The 22,444-nt window shown below is 38.1% G+C and overlaps 1 protein-coding gene across 6 annotated transcripts in view; it reads right to left on the bottom strand.

Annotated features, from left to right (window-relative positions):
* The window catches only part of exoc6 (exocyst complex component 6), a 139,601-nt gene that overhangs the window by 43,866 nt on the left and 73,291 nt on the right, over window positions 1-22,444 (bottom strand). For 3 of the 6 annotated variants that reach the window (XM_016995337.2, XM_008115337.3, XM_062976153.1), the window contains exons 16-19: window positions 21,149-21,260; window positions 18,945-19,079; window positions 9,918-10,097; window positions 1,637-1,666 (exon numbers count right to left, since the gene is read on the bottom strand). In XM_016995337.2, coding sequence (XP_016850826.2) covers window positions 1,637-1,666; window positions 9,918-10,097; window positions 18,945-19,079; window positions 21,149-21,260 — 457 coding nt within the window. The remainder of the gene's footprint in view (window positions 1-1,636; window positions 1,667-9,917; window positions 10,098-18,944; window positions 19,080-21,148; window positions 21,261-22,444) is intronic. The other 3 variants (XM_003223776.4, XM_062976154.1, XM_062976155.1) reach the window with 1 other exon arrangement.

Here is a 22,444-nt window from a genome sequence, read left to right as displayed (position 1 = left end):
CCTCTTTATTCCTCAGTAAAACTCCATATCATCTAAGTTAACTGGGTTACTCTGTGCAATGTAGATAAAAACTAGATGTGACTAACATCTGGACATCCTTCTTCAACTCCACCCAACTGGCTCTATCTTCATATTTCAACCTGGATGACCAAGCAAATACTATAGGGCAAGAATAATTTTTGAAAGAAATGTAGAATATACATGCTTGTTCTACAAACTGATGAAGTCTGAAACTGAGAAGTTAGAAAAAATATTTGTGCAAGTAACTGAAAAAATTAGAATTACCTTGTGTAAACTACTAAAGGATTTGGCAATTTTGAAGCCTCTGTGTTTTGCAAGATTAATACATCAAGTTGTTTCATTTGTTTTCTTCTATCCCACAGGGATTGAACTGCATTATGTAATTACAAAATGGTATCCTTTCAAGCATCCAAGCATATGACTTCAAAGTAAGGTTATTTATTACTTTTAAAGAAAAACAATCAATTATAGTGTCTCTATTTTTAACCAAGTGGTTGGTATGAGATGTATGTATGCCACAGACCTTCAATGTGCTCATGTTATAACTGTAATGAATGAATCAAGCCACATCATCAGATGAAATAATGTTGTTAAAAATGACAAAGATTGTGTCTATACATTGCTCATTTTTGATGGCCTTACTCTCATGAAGCCTAATTTGTTTTATTTCTGTTGTAATGGCCAGTAGCCTATTCCTTTTTGTGCTTTGTGTCCCTTGTATATTTGCAATAACATACTTCAGAGTTTTCCCCTATTTACAGTCACGAGTATACTTAAAGCCAAAATGGAAAGAGAAAATTGAATAGTGAATAGATACCTTTTTGTCATATAAAAGGTAGTAATCCAAGCCCCTAATATTTTATTTATTATACTGACTTCTTTTGTTTGTCAATATTGGAAAATATTATACAGAAACATTGCTATCAAACAGGAAAACATGAAACAGATAAAAAGAATTAGGTAGGACACAATTCCGTATAAATACAAAAATTATTTTTTTAAAAAGAAGGGACATTTTTCAAAACAAGTAAATCTGTTTAAAAGGAGCAATTATTCATTATAATGCAAATATTTGTATTGGGACAAGGAAATGATTTAAAACAAGGCGCTGACCTGAAAACAATTGGGGCATTCGTCTGTTAAAGCAATCCATCATCTTTAAGGAATACATTGAGGTGCAGACATTCTACTTAGTTCAAAAAGTATGTTTTTGAAAGAGTCTAAAACCTTTGCCACATCTTTATTCTCAACCACTAGCTGGCCATTTTGGCCTTATTTCATATGCACACCCAATAGCTGCATTTTGACACCTGACCTCAAATCCAAGAAGTCTTATGGTCTCCCTTTGAATGATCTCATTTGAGATGCAGTGCATGCCCTATCCTGTTTCTGGGAATCTTTAAAAGGCTCCTTCTGCCTTGACATCTAAAGGACCCATGGTAGTCTTCAACCTGGATTCCATATGCAGCCACGCAACTTAATAGCAAGTCAGATTAGACCAAATAGAGGGTTTTTAATAAGTCACTCTGAATTGAAGCAATAAGCCTGCAGGCAGTTCATAGTTCTATGTTTTCCATGTGCATGCTTTTTTTCCCTTTAGCTTGCATTTACTTACCGACATGGCAGCATGGTCATTGTTGTTATTCTGAGAAGGAAACCAGTAAGCCAATCAAAACAAAACAAAAATTAAAATGCACGGTCAACATCAAATTGCACTTTGGTAGCAGTCAGGGGGAGCAGATTCTTAAGAAAATAAGCAAGGCTCTGCAAATAAGTCTTACTCCCTGGAGGTTCAAAAATAAGATCTGAGATTGAAGTTTCTATGATCTGTCTTGGTCACACTGGAAGATTAGAAAGTCATCGAATCCTTTTGCTTAAGATGTAGTGATACCTTGACTTAAAAGTTTAATTTGTTCCATGACCGAGCTCTGAACTCAAAATGCTCTTATCTCAAAGCTAATTTACAATTGAAATGTACTGAGATGCAATTCCTCCATTCTGGTCCTCAACCTCCCCCCTATTTTTTGTTATGTGCTTTAAAATAAGAAAATGTACTTCATAAATATCAATATCAAATAATGTATAAAATGCACATTCACACGGAACAAGAAAAAAAAGAGAGACAAAGATCAACTTTAAAATGGTAGAAGCACAAAGTGAAGAGGCATGAGTATCATATTCTTCATACTGTACTCATTCTAGCCTCCTGTCCTCTCTCCCTCTCCCTCTTCATGAAATCAAACATATCAGGAATAAAAACCACACAAAATGAACTAAACCAAAGTTCCTCAAAGTGGAGCAAAGCAGACAGCAATCTCCCAAAGCGGAGAAGAGATTGAGGCATGGAGGCTGCTCCCTTGAAGCCCTAAAGCCTTTTACATTTGTGCTAAGCACTCACTCTGGCGCTAGCTCTTAACTCAAAATGCTGCTCTTATATCAAGGCAAAACTGGGCCGAACACGAGCTCTTAACTCAAAACATTCTTAAGTTGGGATGCTCTGAAGTAGAGGTTCCTCTGTACATCCAAAAAGACACATGACCCTTAAACTGACATTCTGATATATGGAGAAATTAATCCAAAGCACAGAGCTAATTAAGAGTTAAGATCAGAACACACTCTGCATAAACTGTTATATTCCAGCAGATCATCTGGAAACATTTATCTGGAAATGTGATTTGAAAAGATTTTGGATCACATTCAATTAGCATGACAATTTCTGTGCTCTTTGGATGGGCCCTGGTCCCTGCAGATGGCCTTCTGCTCATGCATGGGGGCTTTCAAGCTCCCTGCTTCTAGCAGCAGACCTCGGTGCCCTCCAGAGCAGCCCCCCATGGGGCAGCGAGGGAAGCGACTGCCAGAAGGAGGCCTCTCCCCGTGGCTATGTGCGCACACAGAAGCGCTCCCCACTCACACATCCTCATCAATCTGTTCCTCAGCCACATTGCTAAAGGAAATGGCTTAAGGGATAATTTGTGACCGTTCAATGACAGGAAGAAACAGCACATAAAAAAGAATATATCCATTCATTAAACTGACCAGAAAAATATGAAAATGATTTACTTTGTAGTAGAAATGCAAAATACTGCATTTCTTACATTTTCTTACAATAAATGTAATTCTTTTTAGAAATAAATGTAATTCTTACATTTATTTCTAAAAAGGACCAATACCATTGTTATCAAGTGATGGCATGGGCAAAGAATGTACAATAGACTTTTTAAAGAAAACAAAGCAGAAACACATTCAAGGAACTGGTGACATCACACATTAACTATACATCAAAGCTTTAAGACAAAAGGACAGTTGTCTTTCCCATAAAATGTCCACAAAACATAGCGTTACTATGCGTTATAGTTGGACACATTAAATTCATACTGAAAATAGCTAAACAGCAAAAATGTCCCCAAATTAAGTACGTATGACCCTCACAAACACCAAACGATCCAAATCAGTTGCACAGATGTAATCCCAGTGAAGGAAAAAACCCAAACAAAGACATTTACCTTACATTTCTTTCTCTATATTCATCTCTATTTCAGACATATTTCTCTGAAGTCAAAAGTCTAAAAATTACCTTTCCCTCCTCATTTTTAAATGATAGATAATGGTATGGAAAGACTTCTCCATTCAAATATGGCGTGCAAAAAGAACACTTTACGTTGTGCCTTGACTATGATGGTCACATTCTGTACTTATATATGAAGCCACATACAAGAAAAAAATGAAAATATAGCTATACATGCTGTGCTGTTTGAAGAATGTAGCTGAGAAAACTACTAAATTAGCTCCTTCACTTGCCATGAATGGCACACATTTCTGAAGACGTTCTTTACAGTGTAGGGATTTACAGTTAATCACTAAACATTTTTTAAAACTCTAAAATCAGGACAGTAAATAAAGAACAACACTCTAAAAACTGAGGAATTCTAGACATGAAACAATCAGGGCCAGCTAACACCTCCCAGCAAAGGATTCCTTTGGGTAGGAAGCAGACAGGCTTTGAATCTGCAATGTCACTAAATGTTAATAAAGGTGATTGATTGCAACATTCACAGTTGCCTTAAACAGACAAGAGCTCTCTTCCCCAACCTGGGCTTTCCACAGATATATAAAACCAACTTTCCTAGTTTCCAACAGATCCCACACTTCTGAGGATGTCTGCCATAGATGTGGGCGAAACATCAGGAGAGAATGCTTCTGGAACGTGGCCATACAGCCCAGAAAACTCACAACAACCCAACATTTCATAGATCACAGCTGTACAGTATTTTCAAAGTGACTTGTTTGACTGTATTAAACATATGCTGGACATCAAGTACTATGTAGTGGTAGTGGAGTTGCTTTATGGAAGATTCTAATATTAGACATTAAATACAAATCATCATGGGTTTGGGAAATGGATCCAGTCATGACTGCAGATCAACAACATTGGGAAATGAGAACTGCTAGTCTCAATGGGGCCTACAGTTATCATTTCCCAACACCTCAATCTACACAAACCTTTCAGTAGAGATGCTGCCTGGATGAAGAAGTAGATTTATAAAGGAGATCATTGGCAGAGGTAGCTACAATGACAAAGCTCATATTTCAGATATATGTCTCATGATGTATAATCTCAGCTTCTATTTCTGCATCAGAGTAGAAGCCTCTAAGACTGGGATGTGACAAGTGTGGCTTTCCAGATGTTCCGACTGCAATTCGCCTCAAACACATACAGAGTGGTGAAGAATACTGGAAATTTGCAATGTAAAAAATCTGAGGAACCACACTTTTCCCAACCCTGTTGTAGAAATTGCATTGCAAAACGAATGAGAAATCCCATTTTATATCTAGTTAGCTCACTTCAGGCTATCTAGAGATGAGCTAAAGGTTGCCCATCACCACCAAATCTGTAAGTCTTATTGCAGAGATCTTAAATGAACCCATTAAATTTCCTGCACACACCAGGCCTTGCTTAAGAAAGAACTTTAACTTAAAGACTTACATATTGATGCTCAGGTCTTGGCGGTGGCCAGGAGAGCCTTTGCACAATTAAAACTTGTGCACCAACTGCGACCCTATCTCGTGAAGTCAGACTTGGCTATGGTGGTCCATGCCTTAGTTACCTCTAGGATGGATTATTGCAATGCACTCTACATGGAACTGCCCTTGAAGACGGCCTGGAAACAACAACTAGTCCAAAGATCAGCAGCCAGACTGCTAACCAGAGCAACTTACAGGGAGCGGTCAACCTCCCTGTTTAAGGAGCTCAATTGGTGCTGGTAATCACCTACAAAGCCCTGAACGGTTTGGGACCTGTCCACCTTTGCGACCGCCTTTCCCCCTATGAGCCTGCACAATCTCTTCGATCTCCTGGGGAGGCTCTCCTCTCGCTCCCACCGCTATCACAGGCCCGGCTTGTTGGAACAAGGGAGAGGGCCTTCTCTGTGGTGGCCCCTTGGCTTTGGAATTCCCTCCCTAGGTAGATTAGACTGGCCCCAACCCTGTCTGCCTTTATTAAATAGCTAAAAACATGTTTTTTCCAGTGTGCATTCAAACAACCAATGACATGACAGACCCCTCTTATTGACATACTGCTTCCTTGCACTTTATTTTCCTTCCTAGCCATCCTACTCCAAACTATCTCAGGCAACTCTTCAACACTTGTCGAGGCACTTTATGAAATGGTCTTGAAACTATGCACTTTCTGATTTGACCGCCCACATCTTATCCATTAATGGTGATGTCTATTTTATTACCTTATCTTTTATCTGGTTACTATGGTGTTATACTGTATTCTGTTTTAATTTGTTTATTTTACTTGATTGTTGTGTTGATACTGTTTTTTTAGTTATTTATACTAGTTTTAATTTGTCACATTCTGTTTCTGTTTTGGGCTTGGCACCATGTTAGCCGCCTTGAGTCCCTTCGGGGAGATGGAAGCGGGATAGAAAAATAAATTATTATTATTATTATTATTATTATTATTATTATTATTATTATTAAGATGCCAGAGTTAATCCCAAACAGGCCTCTGAGACTCTGGAGAGTCACTGGCAGTCACAGAAGGCAATACAAAGCTAGATGGATCAATGGTGTGGTTCAATGTAAGACAAGATTCACATTTCTACATATATTTAGCAGTAAAAGAACTTTTCCCCACTCATCTGTACTTGGTAAGTGGATTTCCATCAGGACGAGTATCCCTTATTTGAAATACCTAGCATCAGGAGAATACCTGTATAGTAGAGTCTCACTGATCCAACATAAACGGGCCGGCAGAATGTTGGATAAGCGAAAATGTTGGATAATGAGGGATTAAATGTCAAATTACATTATGATTTTACAAATTAAGCACCAAAACATCATGTTTTACATCAAATCGACAGAAAAAGCAGTTTAGTACATGGTAACGTTATGTAGTAATTATCGTATTTACAAATTTAGTGCCAAAACATCACAATGTATTGAAAATATTGACTACTATGTTGTTGTCTTTGTCTTATGTTAAAAGGCATTGAATATGTGTAATGTGATCCGCCCTGAGTCCCCTTCGGGGTGAGAAGGGCGGAATATAAATGCTGTAAATAAATAATAAATAAATAAATACAAAAACATTGACTACTAAAAGGCAGGCTGCGTTGGATAATACAGAACGTTGGATGTGCGAAGGTTGGATAAGCGAGACTCTACTGTATTTGCACCTATATACATATAAAGGTTTCTGTACTCTACTTCTCAGCAGATATTAACTCAGAGATTAATTCTTGTCTCCATGCAAAAAAAAAAATACATTGTTCTGAATACCAGATTCTAATTAGAATTACTCAAGGTTTGTCATCTTAAGGACTCTCTTCTCCCTTTTCCAGCTTGCCTCTATCTTTCCCTGTCCCTCTGAGAGGGCTTCCCTTAGAACAGGTTTATACAATCTGTGGCGCCCCAAGTGTTCTGAACTTCAGATCCCAGAATTCCTGACTACTGGACAAGCTGATTGAGGTTTATGGTAACTGGAGTCCCAAACACCTGAAGAGCCACAGATTCTGGAGACCTGGCTTAGAACATCTCCATGGCAAAGCTCTGGTCCTCTGAGAGGGACTCCTAGACCCCTTCTACACTGTCCTATATCCCAGGATTTGATCCCAGATTATCTGCTTTAAATTGGATTATATGAATCTCCACTGCCAGATTATCTGGGATAAGAAGATAATCTGGGATTGGATCCTGGAATATAGAAACAGTGTGGAAGGGACCCTAGCGTCTCACTGTTGACGTTCTAGTCCTCTTCCATTTGTCATCCCGAGTCAGACTTTCTAGCTACACAATGCCCTCTAGTAATTGCCTCATTATCTACACTAAGGGAACCTAGTGTAGATTTAAATTTGAAGGGATCACCATATTCTGATCCTGAAAACAAATTCCTGGGCCTTTCCTTCGAGAGACCATGTTCCACAATTCTGTATCCATCTTCCTCCATCTAGTGAATTGTGGGATTCTAGTGAAAGACACAAAAGAAATGGCAAAGACTGCCCACTCCAGAACAGAAGTGACACACAGGCCATTCTGTCACTTCATTCTACTGTATTATCATTATTTATAGCCGCTTTTTCACTCCACAAGGAAACTCAAAGTGGCTGTACTTGAAGAGCCAGACAAAATCTACCAATGGATTTGTAGAAATCTACCATCCAATACAAATCTTCTCCTTCCCATAGGTAAAACTCTAGGTGGAAAACCAGCCACAAGGACCAAACTTTTCCCCCAGATAACAAAACAAAAAGACTAGAGATACATTTAAGGAGAGAATTCAAACAATCTTTTCCACGAACTATACATGACATCTCAAACCCAAGAAATTTATCCATTTTACCGACTGAGTATATTCAATAATTTTATTTTTCAAAGTATTTCCTAAATTTACCAAAAGTAGAGATGAAATACTTTAAATCATGAAGTAACAACAACTTAGATAACATACTCCCTTAAATAATTAGGTACATTGAGCCCAACCTCAATTTCAGCTCTATTCCAACTCTGGCGCCTTTGTCACTCAGGCTCGTTCTAGACAACCATATAATCCAGATTATTTACACTGCCATATAATCCAGTTCAAATCAAATAATCTAGATTTTATATGGCAGTGTAGAAGGGGGACTCACTCTCTTGGACAATGTATTCAGTTAACACTTGGCATAACGCATATTCACTTCTTCACTTTCACTTCACTTTATTTCTTAATTTATTTAATTTATTTCTTATTTAATTTAATTTATTTCTTAATTAGTCGCTCTCCACCAGAGTGCTCCGAGCAACTTACAATTTAAAATATCATTCCACAATATAAAAACATTCAACATAAAAACATTCAACAGTGACTATTTGGCAAATTAGATCTTTGGCAAATTTACTTAAATGCACAAATATTGACTACTCTTTTATTGTGAATATAGAGTGATACACAAAAGTGATTCCTTAGACATACATCGTAAATACATATCAGTGTACATTTCAAACAAGGTACAGACTCTTAGTATAGACATGGTCTTAGACAACACAATTGGATGTTATATCAAATCTAGTGTTTGGAGCCTACAGTTGTTACCAGATGAGAAAAAGCATAAATCTGTCAAATATGCCTTGTGCCAGAGCACAATAGCATAGACTTATGTAACTAGAATAAATCACAAATATTTCCCTCCTTTCAGTCTTTCAACATAGTACTGTCTAAACACTCTCACATAAGACATGGAAACAAGCTGCTCCTGAGGGAATAGATAACAGACCAAGACATACTTCTTGTCTTGAAACACTGCTATAGACAGAAATGACATGTAACTGAACACCCAGCAAATTGGGCAATTATATTTATGTAAATAAATAACTTAACAAGACTGGCACCAATTAATAAATAAAACGTAAAGAATATCAATTACAATATAACCAAAACAAGGAAATATTTGATTTGGTAGCTTAAAAAAATATCAAGGACAAATCATAGTTTGAGTATATTCTAATGCAAAGTGAAAAATGATCTCCCAAAAGATGATCCTGATTATTGTTTTATACCATGTTTCCCAAAAATGGAATTAACATACTTTCTTGTAACAAGGCACATTTAACCAAGGTTCATTTTAAAAAAGGGAATAACATCTGTTCTTTAAATCTCGGATTCAAGAAAATCTTGTCTATCACCAGAACGAAGAAATGTACAATTAAATTGTTATCAATATTGACAAAATAAAGATATTAAGTAGACAGAAGAGTGTGTTCACACTTTACCCCTAACCAGATGAAATGATACACCACGGTTTAACATTAGGAAAGCAAGCTCCAGTAAGCCCAGGCGTACAACTTTCTTCCCCTTTTGTGCAACCACGAGACACTGGAAAGTATTTAATTCCACTTGAATTGTAGGTTCCTATATTGTACAAATTAGGCAAGATGTGTCAATCCTACAGTGTTTCCCCAAAAATAAGACATCCCTTGAAAATAAGACTTAGTAGAGGTTTTGGTGAATTGTCAAATATAAGACATCCCCAGAAAGTAAAACCTAGGAGGAGGGAGCTGCTGCCACTGTCGAGGAAGGTGCGTGCGGCGCAAAGGAGGAGGAGGGAAAGGCGAGTACCTTTCCCTCCTTCTTCACACCACACACGCCTACCTCGGCGGTGGTGGCTCCCTCCTCGGGCGCCGAGGAAGGTGTGTGCGGCGTGAAGGAGAAGAAGGGAAAGGCGTGATTTACTGAAAAACGTCAATTTCAAACTATAATATTTAACCATGGTTTGAATGCAGCATCTTCTTCACACAAGACCACTGGAGCATCTCATACAGATCAAGGGTTGCTGTTTTTTTCCATCACAGGTGTCAAAGCATCTTTAAATTACATACACAAGACAGAGATTGCCTGTTCTTTTTATACTTACAGGCAAGTGAGTAAAAACCTGAAAGGTGCTTCTTAAGAAATTAATGAGATCCATTAAATAGCCGCTGGCTCTCCCATCTGGCTCAACCATGGTCCAGTCATAATCAGCAAGCTGGATGAATTCATCAATCTTTTGGTTAAGTTTGGTATAAATCTCTCCTTCCGCAGCATGCCTTGCATCCTGAAAGATATATGCTATGATTATGCAGATGTTATATTACACTATATAACACAACTTTTGTTCCTGGGTTATAAATGCCATTTCCTAATTGGTTCTATCATAAAATCATCAAATTGTTGCCTACTTATAAGGCTGCTCAGAATCCCCTTTGGGGTGAGATGGGCAGAGTAAAAATATGGTAAATAAATATGGTAAATAAAAAGTTTATTAAAATGCAAACACTTTGTTTTGTAGGGATATCCTGCAGCACATTTTGCTATGGTTTTTCAATAAACATCTCACCGAGTCTCAACCAATTCAACATAGTTTGTGGCAGCCACAAAAACAAAGTTATTGCAATATAACAATTACTTTCAAAGTAAGTATTGCACAATTAAACAGGAAATAATACTTTCAAACTAGGAACCGAAAAGTTTTCAAATTTTGTTACATAATTTTAGTGTAGAGCTAATTCTTTAAAATGTGACACAGCAGAGATGGGACAAGAAGGAAGAACACAAATTGCTGTTTTAATTCATACTGTAATACATGGCTTAGAAACAAATTAGCTACCACTAGCAATGTAAACAATTTCATCACAAAAGGGCTTTTATGCAACTCTGTTTTCGTAATGCAAGTTAGATGGTGTAAAGTAAATGGTGTTATTTGTGCTTTCATGTTAATTCAGACATATGGAGACCTATCATCAAGGCTATTTTTGGGCAAGATTTATTAAAAGGAGGTTTAAATAAGTTACTCAAAGGTACCAAGAGCCGTGGTGGCGCAATGGGTTAAACCCTTGTGCCGGCTTGACTGCTGACCTGAAGGTTGAATTGCTGACCTGAAGGTTGCCAGTTTGAATTTGTGACATGGAGTGAGCTCCTGTCTGTCAGCTCTAGCTTACGGGGACATGAGAGTAACCTCCCCGAAGGATGGTAACACATCCAGGTATTCCCTGGGCAACATCTCTATAGACAGCCAATTCTCTCAAACCAGAAGTGACTTGCAATATGTTCTCAAGTCACTTCTGACACAATTAAAAAAAACGGGGATTTCCAAAGCTGAATGAGAATTTGAAACTTGGTCTCTCAGAGTTGCAATCTAAACTGTGCAACACAATCAAGCCAGTACACCATTCTGACTTTGGTAAGACAACTATTACCATAAAAATAATGTAATAATAATAATAATAATAATAATAATAATAATAATAATAATAATAATAAAAATAAATTTATTCTTATATCCCGCCCCATCTCCCCGAGGGGACTCGGGGCGGCTCACAACAATAATAAAAACAGTGACAAATTACACATTGTAAAATCAAACATGAAAAGCAGTCATACAATCAATACATACATCACATGTTAAAAACAAGGAGATAAAACAGTTCTAAGCCGAAATAGAGGGCTTCTGTAGCTTCGTGGCATAAGTACTCAGCAAGGTATCAATAATCATGGCAGAACACTCTCTAATTAAATTAAATGGGCAGACAAATCAACCCCCAAAAATTAGTAGTCGAAGGCCCTCTGGAAAAGCCAGGTTTTAAGGCTTTTTCGAAAGGCAAGGAGGGTGGGGGCCTGTCTAATCTCCCTCGGGAGTGAGTTCCAGAGGCGGGGGGCCACAGCGGAGAAGGCCCTCTCTCTCGTCCCCACCAGCCGCAACTGCGAAGGTGGTGGGAGCGAGAGGAGGGCCTCCCCCGAAGAGCGAAGAGATCGTGCAGGTTCATAGGGGGAGATGCGGTCTCTAAGGTAGGTGGGTCCCAAACCGTTTAATAAAATGCTATTCAGCCTTTAACTGGATAATTTCAGGAAAACATCAAATTAATTAAGCCATTATTTGCAATATATATCCCGTTTATTACCACTGATTTGTTCATCACATAGAAAGCACTATTTTCTTCTTATATTAGCAAGTCATTACTCTTATCTGCTGTAACTTCATTAATTTAAATCCTCCCTTTAATGGAAAACCAACAATAGGTTGTGGCTGATCAAGATTTCATCTGCAGCCTATTACATAAAAGAGGATAATTTTTATGAACTTGTATTCAGAGTTATATTATTCCTACTAGAACTCTTGCATTTCTAGAGGAATTGATTATTACAGATGGTGTTTTGTTCATATATGGAAAGTGTCCAAAATTAAAGCACTCTAGAAGTTAATTCTAGATTTAGATAAATTAGTGGTTTGCAATTTTGATCTCTTTCTGGTTTGAGAGAATATCCCAATGATCATGGATTGCACCGTCAGTCATCCAAATAATGTGAAAGATTTGAGCTTCAAAAATGGAAACTGGAAAAGAACAAGTCTTAAAACAGCAGTCCTGTATTTGGACATGAAACCTATTGGCTCCAGTAGGATTAATGCTTGGTAAAGTGTATACAGGGCTACAGCTTAAGACTGCAGTTAACAATAGACAAACATACTGCAGGGTCGCTAGATTAAAGATATGTCTCCAGCTTTCCATAAAAAGTGCATAAGGATTAATAAAAAAAGGATTGTTCATCACAAGTGAGCGTTATTCACTGCTACAGTTCTCAGTGGCAAAAATAATATGCTTAAGTAATATAGAGAGCAGGAGGAGGGAAGAAACTACCTGGTTGGCTTTGTTTGCAATTAATTTTGGATTCCCCATCTCAAGGAGCTTAGATGCCACAAATGACAGTCACAGCATGAGATCATAGACAGTTAGATAATGCATATATAACTGCATATAGAGGACCTCTTAATAAGTCTGTTTAAACCCAGAATTAAAGAAAAGTTAAGCCAATGTACAAAAAATTGCTTAGTATGCTCTGTATCATGCTATGAAAAGAATTTGAAGAATTTGTTTCAGAATATGAAATAAAGTCTACAAAGATCAGAACGATGGAACAGGAGACAGACCAAAGGAATTCTTACTGCTTTCTGCCCACTTTGATTTTTCTCTCCAAAATGGTTCTACACAAACATTTTAAAAATAAATTACACATGTGTGGAAGGGTAAAATGACCCTTAGAACATTTCTGTGGGGCTCTCAGCAGACTTGTGTCCCTGAATGAAACTTTTAAAATGGATGTAGATAAAAACAGGGAACAGTTTTTTTTTTATCTGAAAGGCCTGTTTTGCTGATACAACTCTTTGTGCTGGCAGAGAAATAAAATTGCACTGTATTTGGCTTCCTCTTAGCTGACAAAGGTCTACCGTTCCCCCATCCAAGCCTAGAGCTAACCTCTGTTTTACAGGATGGTATGGAGGACTGGGGGATTTCAACAATATAGAACGGAAAGCGTTTTTCAAATTTACTAGAATTGCAGAGGTTTTTATTTCTGCCACCAAAATGTAGAGGACTCGAACTCACTACCCCTACCAATGCTGCCACCAAAGCTTTATTCAGGAGCCTCTTCTAGGTTAGGATATTGAACGAGACACACAACACACTTTATGTGGGGAGAAACAAGAAATCGTTGTTTATTTGTAGTTTGAACAGTAAATATATGTGATGGTTTCATTAACATTGAACCGTAAAGATGCTTAGTGGTTTCATTAAAGGTATATGCTTTTCTCTTCGAAGGATGGTCTTATAACTGTGTAAACATGTTCCTTCACCCAGGAAACACAAACAGGAAAATTTACTTTTAAATCCACTTCTCCTTGGATTTAAACAGCAACACTAGACTATCGAGTTCACAATATAGTTTTCAGCCCTTCCTTTCCTGAAGACTTTAACTATATTCCTCAAAGAGGCTTTCTTCTCAAACACAGTTCCCAACTGACTGAATTTCAAAAACCAATTGCTAGCTGACTGGATTCCAAACCCTAACTCCTAACTGCCTGAATTCCAAAATGGCTGCAAAAATCAGCCCTACCCACAAAATGGCCGCAAACCAGTCCTGCAAGGTGGGCCACTTACCAACCCTGTAAAGTAAGCAAGATCTGTTACAGATGGATCTCCCCTTTATCCCAGGATTTGATCCCAGATTATTTGATTATCCCAGATTATCTGGCAATGTAAACTCATATAATCCAGTTCAAAGCAAATAACCTGGAATCTGATCCTAGGATACAAAGCAGTGTAGATTCAGCCTCAGTCTGTGGATATATTCCCCATTGACGTTTGCATGAGTAACCTTTCCATTTAGAAGTGGAAGAAAGTTGGTTAGATTGCTACAATTTTCTGTCAAAGAATTATTTATCAAAAACATGAAATATTTCCATAGGCATGTAGTAGTCCAAAGAGGACGTCTTTCATGCTTTATGGCTTCTTCCTAATTAATTTTTAAAATAACAAAGAAAACAAAAACTAAGATGCTAAATTTGGAAGTTGGTCCATCTTAAAAATGCCTCAACTTAACTCTGAAGTAAATTTACTTGTAACAAAAATTTACTCGTACAAAAATTGGGAAGCTGTTCTCAGTCCTATCCAAACCCTGGCATGAAACCCACTGGAGTATGAATAATTTTGCCCACACAACATTATTTACACATGTAAACTGTACACACCATGCCTAAATCCAATAGCTGGACTCATCTAGAGTGAACTCTATGAAATAGCTTATGATTCAGCCCTAGTGAATCTTTGGGAGCAAAAAATAATGTAAAACACTGTCTTATTTTCGGAGAAGCACGGTCTTAGCCTTAAAAAAATAGTACAGTATTTTTAAAAACATACAGTAACATTAAGTGTTCCCAGGAGAAAAATACAGGAGTACAGTGTCAAATCCTTTGAGTATCTCTTTATCCTTTCTGTGTCCTCCTTTAAACTTGATGATAGAGATTATTGCTGGAGTTGGATCAGTTTAACCTTTAGATTTAGTTACAAAATAAAGGTATGGAAGACAGAACTCCTTGCAGTAAGAATAATCCTATTTACCATAGTTTGTTAGCATGTGAAATCTTGCCTTGTTTGGGTGTATACACAATCAAGTAATTACTTCAAATTCAAGATGTAAGAATTATTAAAGTGACTAGCACTTCTTTCCCAAGTTTTTTTTACTTCCATTACAATCATTGCAAAACAGCAGAAATAATTTAAAAAATGAGGAACATGGGTCACATTTTAAATTGTCATTCAACCAAAAATTACTTTAAAATAGTAAAGATCTACTGGCCTCTTAGAAATACTACAGTTAGGATCCAAAGAAACAGAAAAATACTTCTCCCAATTTTCCCTTCAAAATACATTGCCACACTAAATGGTAAGCTGCCTTTAAAACTGAAAAAAGCATGTGACAGACAAGATATAGAGGCACTGACAAAGTGTGGCCCACAGACTGTAAAGCATTCCTTCAGGACTCCCAGGGATCCCATTCATTTCCCCAAAATACCTTCGAAATGTTTGGGGAATCCTGTCATGTTTTTGACACTCTTTAGTAGTTTTAATCCTGAAGAAGTCTTTGTGAAAATGGGACAGAAAATAATTTTCAGTTCTAAAATGCCCCTAGACATGATTAAAATGTCCTTTGTGTTCCCAAGAAGATATTTATAGGCAAACAATTTGATGGGATATGTGGTCTTCCCAGGAGACTAATACTGTCTCTATAATATAAAACGTAACAATTACTTTTACTAATACATTCCATCACAAAATGCAACCCTAGGTACATATGCTAGTATATACCATATATAGAAATACACACACACACTTTCTTTTGTGACAGTTAAGTGTTTTGCTGATACTTAAGGTGCTTCTACACTGTACAATTACTACAGTCTGACACCACTTTAGCTGTCATAGCTCAATGTTACGGGAGTTGTAGTTTGAGAAGCATCACCATTATTTGGCAGAACATGCTAAAGTCCTTTCATAGCACTGAGCCGTGGCAGTCAGAGTTGTATCAAACTGCATTGATTCTGCACTGTAGATGCACAAGCCTATGCAAACTTATTTGTGAAGAACTCTGCTAAATAAATCTTATTTCTGAGTAAGCATGCACAGAACTGCACAGCCTACAGCTCTAAAAACCTGTCTCATATTCTCTAAGATGTACATCGGATGTTCCAGACAATTTATTTTAAGAGTGAGTCATACTGTTTTCCATAGGTGTAAAATGTGAAGAATTTTATCTCAGTGTAATGTTTTCTCTGGCACCTCACAAATGTGTTCTTGACACAAAAAAGGAAAATATAAATGTTTGGAGACACACATATCCATCTATCAAGCAATGCTTGATGAGAAAAAAGGAGTTGCAAATGTAGCTGATGTTAGGAGATGACAAAGAACCAGAAACTGCATTTTAATCCAAGTTCTGGCTGTACAATTATTAAACTAATTTTGTGTGTGTACAATTTTTTAGTTTTATTGTATACAAGTGGCAAGCAAAAACAAATACAGTAGAGTCTCACTTATCCAAGCTTCTGGATTATCCAAGCCATTTTTGTAGTCAATGTTTTCAATATATCATGATATTTTGGTGCTAAATTCGTAAATACAGTAATTACGACATAACATTACTGCGTACTGAACTACTTTTTCTGTCAAATTCGTTGTATAACATGATGTTTTGGTGCTTAATTTGTAAAATCATAACCTAATTTGATGTTTAATAGGCTTTTTCCTTAATCCCTCCTTATTGTCCAAGATACTCGCTTCTGCCGGCCCATTTAGCTTGGATAAGTGAAACTCTACTGTAATACAATACCTAGCAAAACCGATACATTACAACATTTTCCCTCCTTCCTCTCACCCATGAATCCACCACATATAATAATAATAAAATACTAATAAAACTTTATTTATACCCCGCCACCATCTCCCCACGGGGACTCGGGGTGGTTCACATGGGGCAAAGCCAGATCAACATATGACTTCCATCACTACTCCCTGTTAATCTTACACCTAATAAAACCTACCTGTATAACTACTTTAGTAGAATCCACTTGCGGCAATTTCAAAGTCTACATTGTCTTTCTTTCCAACTATTCAAATGCCAGTCTTCATTTTTTTTTTTTTTGGCAAACTTCATTATTTCCTACCCGAATACCATTAGATAGCTTGGCCATTTGAATATGGTCTAATAACTTTTCTCTCCAATCCTTTTTAGATAGTTTTTTTTTCACCTTTTCAAGATTTCACTATTGTCAACCTGGCTGCAACAAGCTATATTGACAAATGTCTTCATCCTCTTTACTAATTCTCTCCCTAAATAGTCCTAAAAGATGCATTTCTGAGTTTTCTTAACCTTATTAGTAATCATTTTGTTTGTTTCTTTAATCACATTTTCCCAAAAATCTTGGACCATTCTATAAGTCCACCAAACATGAATAAAGGTGCCTTTATGCATCTTGCACCTCCAATATTCCCCTCAATGAGATTTATCCATTTTAGCTATGATCAAGCTGGCCACATGACCAGGAGGTAACAACGCAGGCTCCTCGACTTGAAAATGGAGAAGAGCACTTCCCCAGAGCCAGAGATGAGCACTGCCCCTAAAGCCAGAAATGAAAGGAGAAATCTTTGCCTTTGTCTATGTTGTGTGTTTCATTGTATGTGATTGTAAATAAGGCATTGAATGTTTGCCTTTGTCTACTTTATATATACTATAATCCGCACTGAGTCCCTTAGGGGAGAAGGGCGGAATATAAATAAAGTGTATTATTATTATTATTATCATTATCATTATCATCATCATCATCATCATGCACATCTTCTTTTCATCATGATCCCAAATGTCCCTTCCTAAATGGAAGTCTTTCTTTCCCCTGCTAGCTCATCATGTGTTGTTGTTTCTTCCCCAACTGGATGCTTGAAAGAGAAATTACAGAATTGCAATGACTTCTATTTATATTCCATGGTTTCTCAAACTGTTTTCTGTGATTTCTCAAGAAAATTAGTACTGAGAGATGACAATGGGCAAGAGTGATAGAAGATATTCAGAACCTTCGTTCTCTGTGTTATTTTTCTGAATGGCATTTCTGAGAGGTAACTCAAGTATCTGTCTACAGTAGCAAAAAAATCATTTTATGCCATAAACCAAAGCAAAAGTATAAGAGAGGTACAGAGAGAGGAACAGGAGTATAAATCACCTACAGGGTGCAAAACAATCCCCTCGGGGCCATATACAGCTCATTGCTCATCCATGAGTCCAACATCATAATTAAGAACTTAAAAAAGCCCTAACATTCCTTAAATGTGTTTCATTTGGAAATTTCTCAAAACAATTCATGTTGGATCTGATTAAAGCATTTGCCATTTAAATACCCCACCTCTTAGATTATCATCAACATGTATGATTAAGTTTCAGAAATATGTAGGTGCGTCTCTGAATATACTACTCACAAACATATTCTAGTTTTGACACTTTTAAAACATGATCTCATCAGTACATACATGGCACTGCACTCACCATGGATTAATTTTAATGGGATTATACTGTTTTAAATTATGGCAATGTTCTGGAAGTGATTACATGTATCCCGTAATAATAATGGACGCCCATCTCTGTAGACGGCCAATTCTCTAACACCAGAAGTAACTTGCAGTATGTTCTCAGAGACATTGCCCAGGGGATGCCCGGATGTGATACCATCTTGCTGGGAGGCCTCTCTCATGTCCTCAAAAGCTAGAGCTGACAGACAGGAGCTCACCCTGTCTCACAGATTCGAACCACCAATATTCAGGTCAGTAACCCAACCTTCAGGTCAGCAGTTCAGCCAGTACAAGGGTTCAACCCACTGTGCCACCATAAGTACCACATAATTAAACAGGAAATAACAATTTCAAATCAGGAACTGATTCCCCCCCCCCCCCCCAAATTTTGTTAAATAGTATAATTTTAATATAGTCATAACATACACCCCCAAGCATAAGAATAAGCAAGATACAACTAGAGAAGAAGAATAAATCTTTAATTAAATTTATAGTACAAAAATCAACAACTTGCATACCTTAAATGTTGAAAGACCATATAGTCTTGCAGTATGAAGAGTCTCTTGGGAAATATTTGTAATATTAGTTATGAAGTCTTCAAGGTATTTACATGCCTGTTCCAAATGTGTTGTGTTTATGATTATTTGCACCAGCTTTAATACAAAAAAGAAAGCAAATCTTGTAAAACACATGTACATTGTATTGTCGAAGGCTTTCCCAGCCAGAATTACTGGAGTGTTGTATGGCTGTTTTCGAGCAGCATTTTCTCCAAGGACACAACACCCCACCACATTTGCATCATATAATTTAATTTGATTTGACCGTAAGATAATAGATCACTAGTATTCAGTCTCGTTTTCCATGTATTTTGGAGTTCAGCCTCCAGAATCCCAAGGAGTCTTTGGTTTTTTGGGAGCTGAAATTCAGAATACAGAGAAAACCAAAATTTGACAATCACTGGACTAGACAATTGTGACATTAGTGTCTAAAACCAAATCCAAAAAAAGAAATAAAAGAAATAAAAATGAGTTATAGGTACCTGCACATTGTTGGCTAGGAATAGAAAATTATATACAAATCAAAACTATCAAAATGTCTTCAATCACTTCGGTACAAGGCTTCGAAAAATGCATATCCTTAGTACATTCTTTTGGATTTCTGTAAAATTTGTTAGATCTGATACTTTTTATTTAAAAAAAACTCCAAAATCTATTTCAGACGCAGTTATTCATAATATGCTCCTCTGCCATATCAACATACAAATAAACTGCAGACGGTGACAAATAATCACACTAAGTAACTTTGCCCACATTGGCTTCTCTACTAAAGTTCTCTACTAATCTACATGTCATACAGGACATGGCACGATATATTGTTTTGCTCAGTCCATATGGGAAAAAAACCTTGTAATGGCAGTCCCTTTATTAGACAGAGAAGGCAGTTGCTCAGGCAACAATGGTTTAGTAAAAGGTAAAGGTTTCCCCTGACGTTAAGTCCAGTCATTTCTGACTCTGGGGGTTGGTGCTCATCTCCATTTCTAAGCCGAAGAGCCGGCGTTGTCCATAGACATCTCCAAGGTCATGTGGCCGGCATGACTGCATGGAGCGCCGTTAGCCCCGGTGGCGAAGTGCGTTAAAGTACTGAGCTGGAGACTGAAAGGTCCCAGGTTCAAACCCCGGGAGCGGCGTGAGCGGCCACTGTTAGCTCCAGCTCCTGCCAACCTAGCAGTTCGAAAACATGCCAATGTGAGTAGATTAATAGGTACCCGCTCCGGCGGGAAGGTAACAATGGTTTGGAGGCATCATAAAATGAATCTGTGAAAAATCAAACCTACAAAATACAAAACCACAAATGTGGAGTGACAACTGTTCATTCAAGAACGCACACAGAAGTCACACTGCCTGGGGAACGGCAGTTCAAAGAAGGAACTTTTCCAAACCTTGACTATAATTTGCAATGAGGTAATACTTACTTGTGGTGTGCATTCAGGACTTACCTTGTCCCGTTTCTTGCCCAGCCGATTGCCAAATAAGGAGTGCTACTTACTCGGCAATCGGCTGCAGGCCTTGCGAGACGTAGGCCCAAAGCCTGCATCCTTAGGCCCGGGAGCTTTGGGCCTACGAGTGCAGGCTTTGGGCCTATGGACCCGCGCCTCACAGGGCCTGCAGCCGATCGAGCCCAAAAGCAGGCTTGGAACCAATATCGGCTTCTGCCTGCCTTTTGTTTCATGTTGGTTTTTGTTCTGGGGGGGGGGGGGGTCCGTTTTGTGCCATCCAAATGAATGGTACAAAATGGAAACACAAATGAAACAAAAGTAAAAAAATACCGTGCACATCTATAATACTTACAAAATGTTGGACAAGTTGCTTTGAAGAGAAGCTTGTCCATCATAACTGATCTTCTCCTTGAGAAGCTTCCATAAGAGCTGAACAGCTCCCAGGAGCCAAAGGGAAAGGCTATTGGGTTGTTGTATGTTTCCCGGGCTGTATGGCCATGTTCCAGAAGTATTCTCTCCTGACGTTTCACCCACATCTATGGCAGGCATCTTCAGAGATGTGGGCGAAACATCAGGAGAGAATACTTCTGGAACATGGCCATACAGTCCGGAAAACATACAACAACCCTGTGATCCCGGCCATGAAAGCCTTCAACAACTTGAACACCAAACTGGACAAGTTTGTCCTTCAGAACACAAAATTAAAAGCCATATCTCCACACTTACCTCTGTCAAACCTATGTGTGGCTTTTTGATGAGGTTTTGTAAACAACTGCTTAAAGTTCTAGTCAGCAGCAAATTTGTAGATTTTCGAAGCATGTCATCTATTTCTGTTGAACTAAAAACAAAAATTTAAAGATGCTATAATAAACAACCAAATCTTCGAACAGACCTAAAAATAACTGTTTAATTTTTGACTTTTTTCTCACATCCTTCTCAATAAAAATTAATTAACCTTTGCTTTGTTTACAGAGTGGCATAAAGGAGGTAGGATTGTACTTTACAACCTTTGTTGAACACTTACTTTCAGATTTTAGGATTAAACCTCTCATTATCCCTCACCACTTGTCAAGCAAGTTTATACTGATAAATTATAGTCCAAAACATTGGGAGGGAAACACCAGAAAAAACCAGAACCCTACCACCTTGCTGCATATCCTCACTGTGACAGGAGAGCATCTCTGACCCAACATATACGACACTTTTGAAGACACTAGTTCAAAGACAGGAGTCTTAAAAGAATGTAGGAAAAGTTCTATTATGTACAATCTGGAGATTCTTTTAGCATATGAGAGCATTTCTATACCCACTTCACCTGTTCCAGAAGTGACCTGGTGGGCTTTTAAGAAGTGAGAAAAAAAATAGCTTTCAAAGATGTTACTAGTCGTGAAAAAAAGGTAAAGGTTTCCCCTGACGTTAAGTCCAGTCATGTCTGACTCTGGGGGTTGGTGCTCATCTCCATTTCTAAGCCAAAGAGCAGGCATTGTCCGTAGACACCTCCAAGGTCATGTGGCCAGCATGACTGCATGGAGAGCCATTGCCTTCCTGCCGGAGCGGTACATATTGATCTACTCACATTGACATGTTTTCGAACTGCTAGGTTGGCAGGAGCTGGAGCTAACAGCGGCCGCTCACGCCGCTCCCAGGGTTTAAACCTGGGACCTTTCGGTCTCCAGCTCAGTGCTTTAACTAGTCATGTAGCTGGAAAAAAAATGTAATATACATATTTAGCCCTAAATGGTTCTGGCCCAATCTACTTGTCCGAACGTATCTCCTCCTATGAACCAGTAAGATCACTAAGATCATCTGGAGAGGCCCTGCTCTCGGTCCCACCTGCCTCACAGGTGCGGCTGGTGGGAACGAGGGACAGGGCCTTCTCGGTGGTGGCTCCCCAACTGTGGAACGCCCTCCCTGGAGATATCCGACAGGCTCCTACCCTGCTGGAATTCAGAAGGGCCGTGAAAATATGGTTATGTGCCCAAGCTTTTGATGAGTAAATGACAAAGTTGACATGGTCTGATT

Source organism: Anolis carolinensis, chromosome 3 (genome assembly GCF_035594765.1).
Source record: "Anolis carolinensis isolate JA03-04 chromosome 3, rAnoCar3.1.pri, whole genome shotgun sequence".
Taxonomy (NCBI): domain Eukaryota; kingdom Metazoa; phylum Chordata; class Lepidosauria; order Squamata; family Dactyloidae; genus Anolis; species Anolis carolinensis.
Note: the sequence above shows the minus strand (reverse complement) of the source record. Positions and strands in the feature narration are given on the sequence as shown.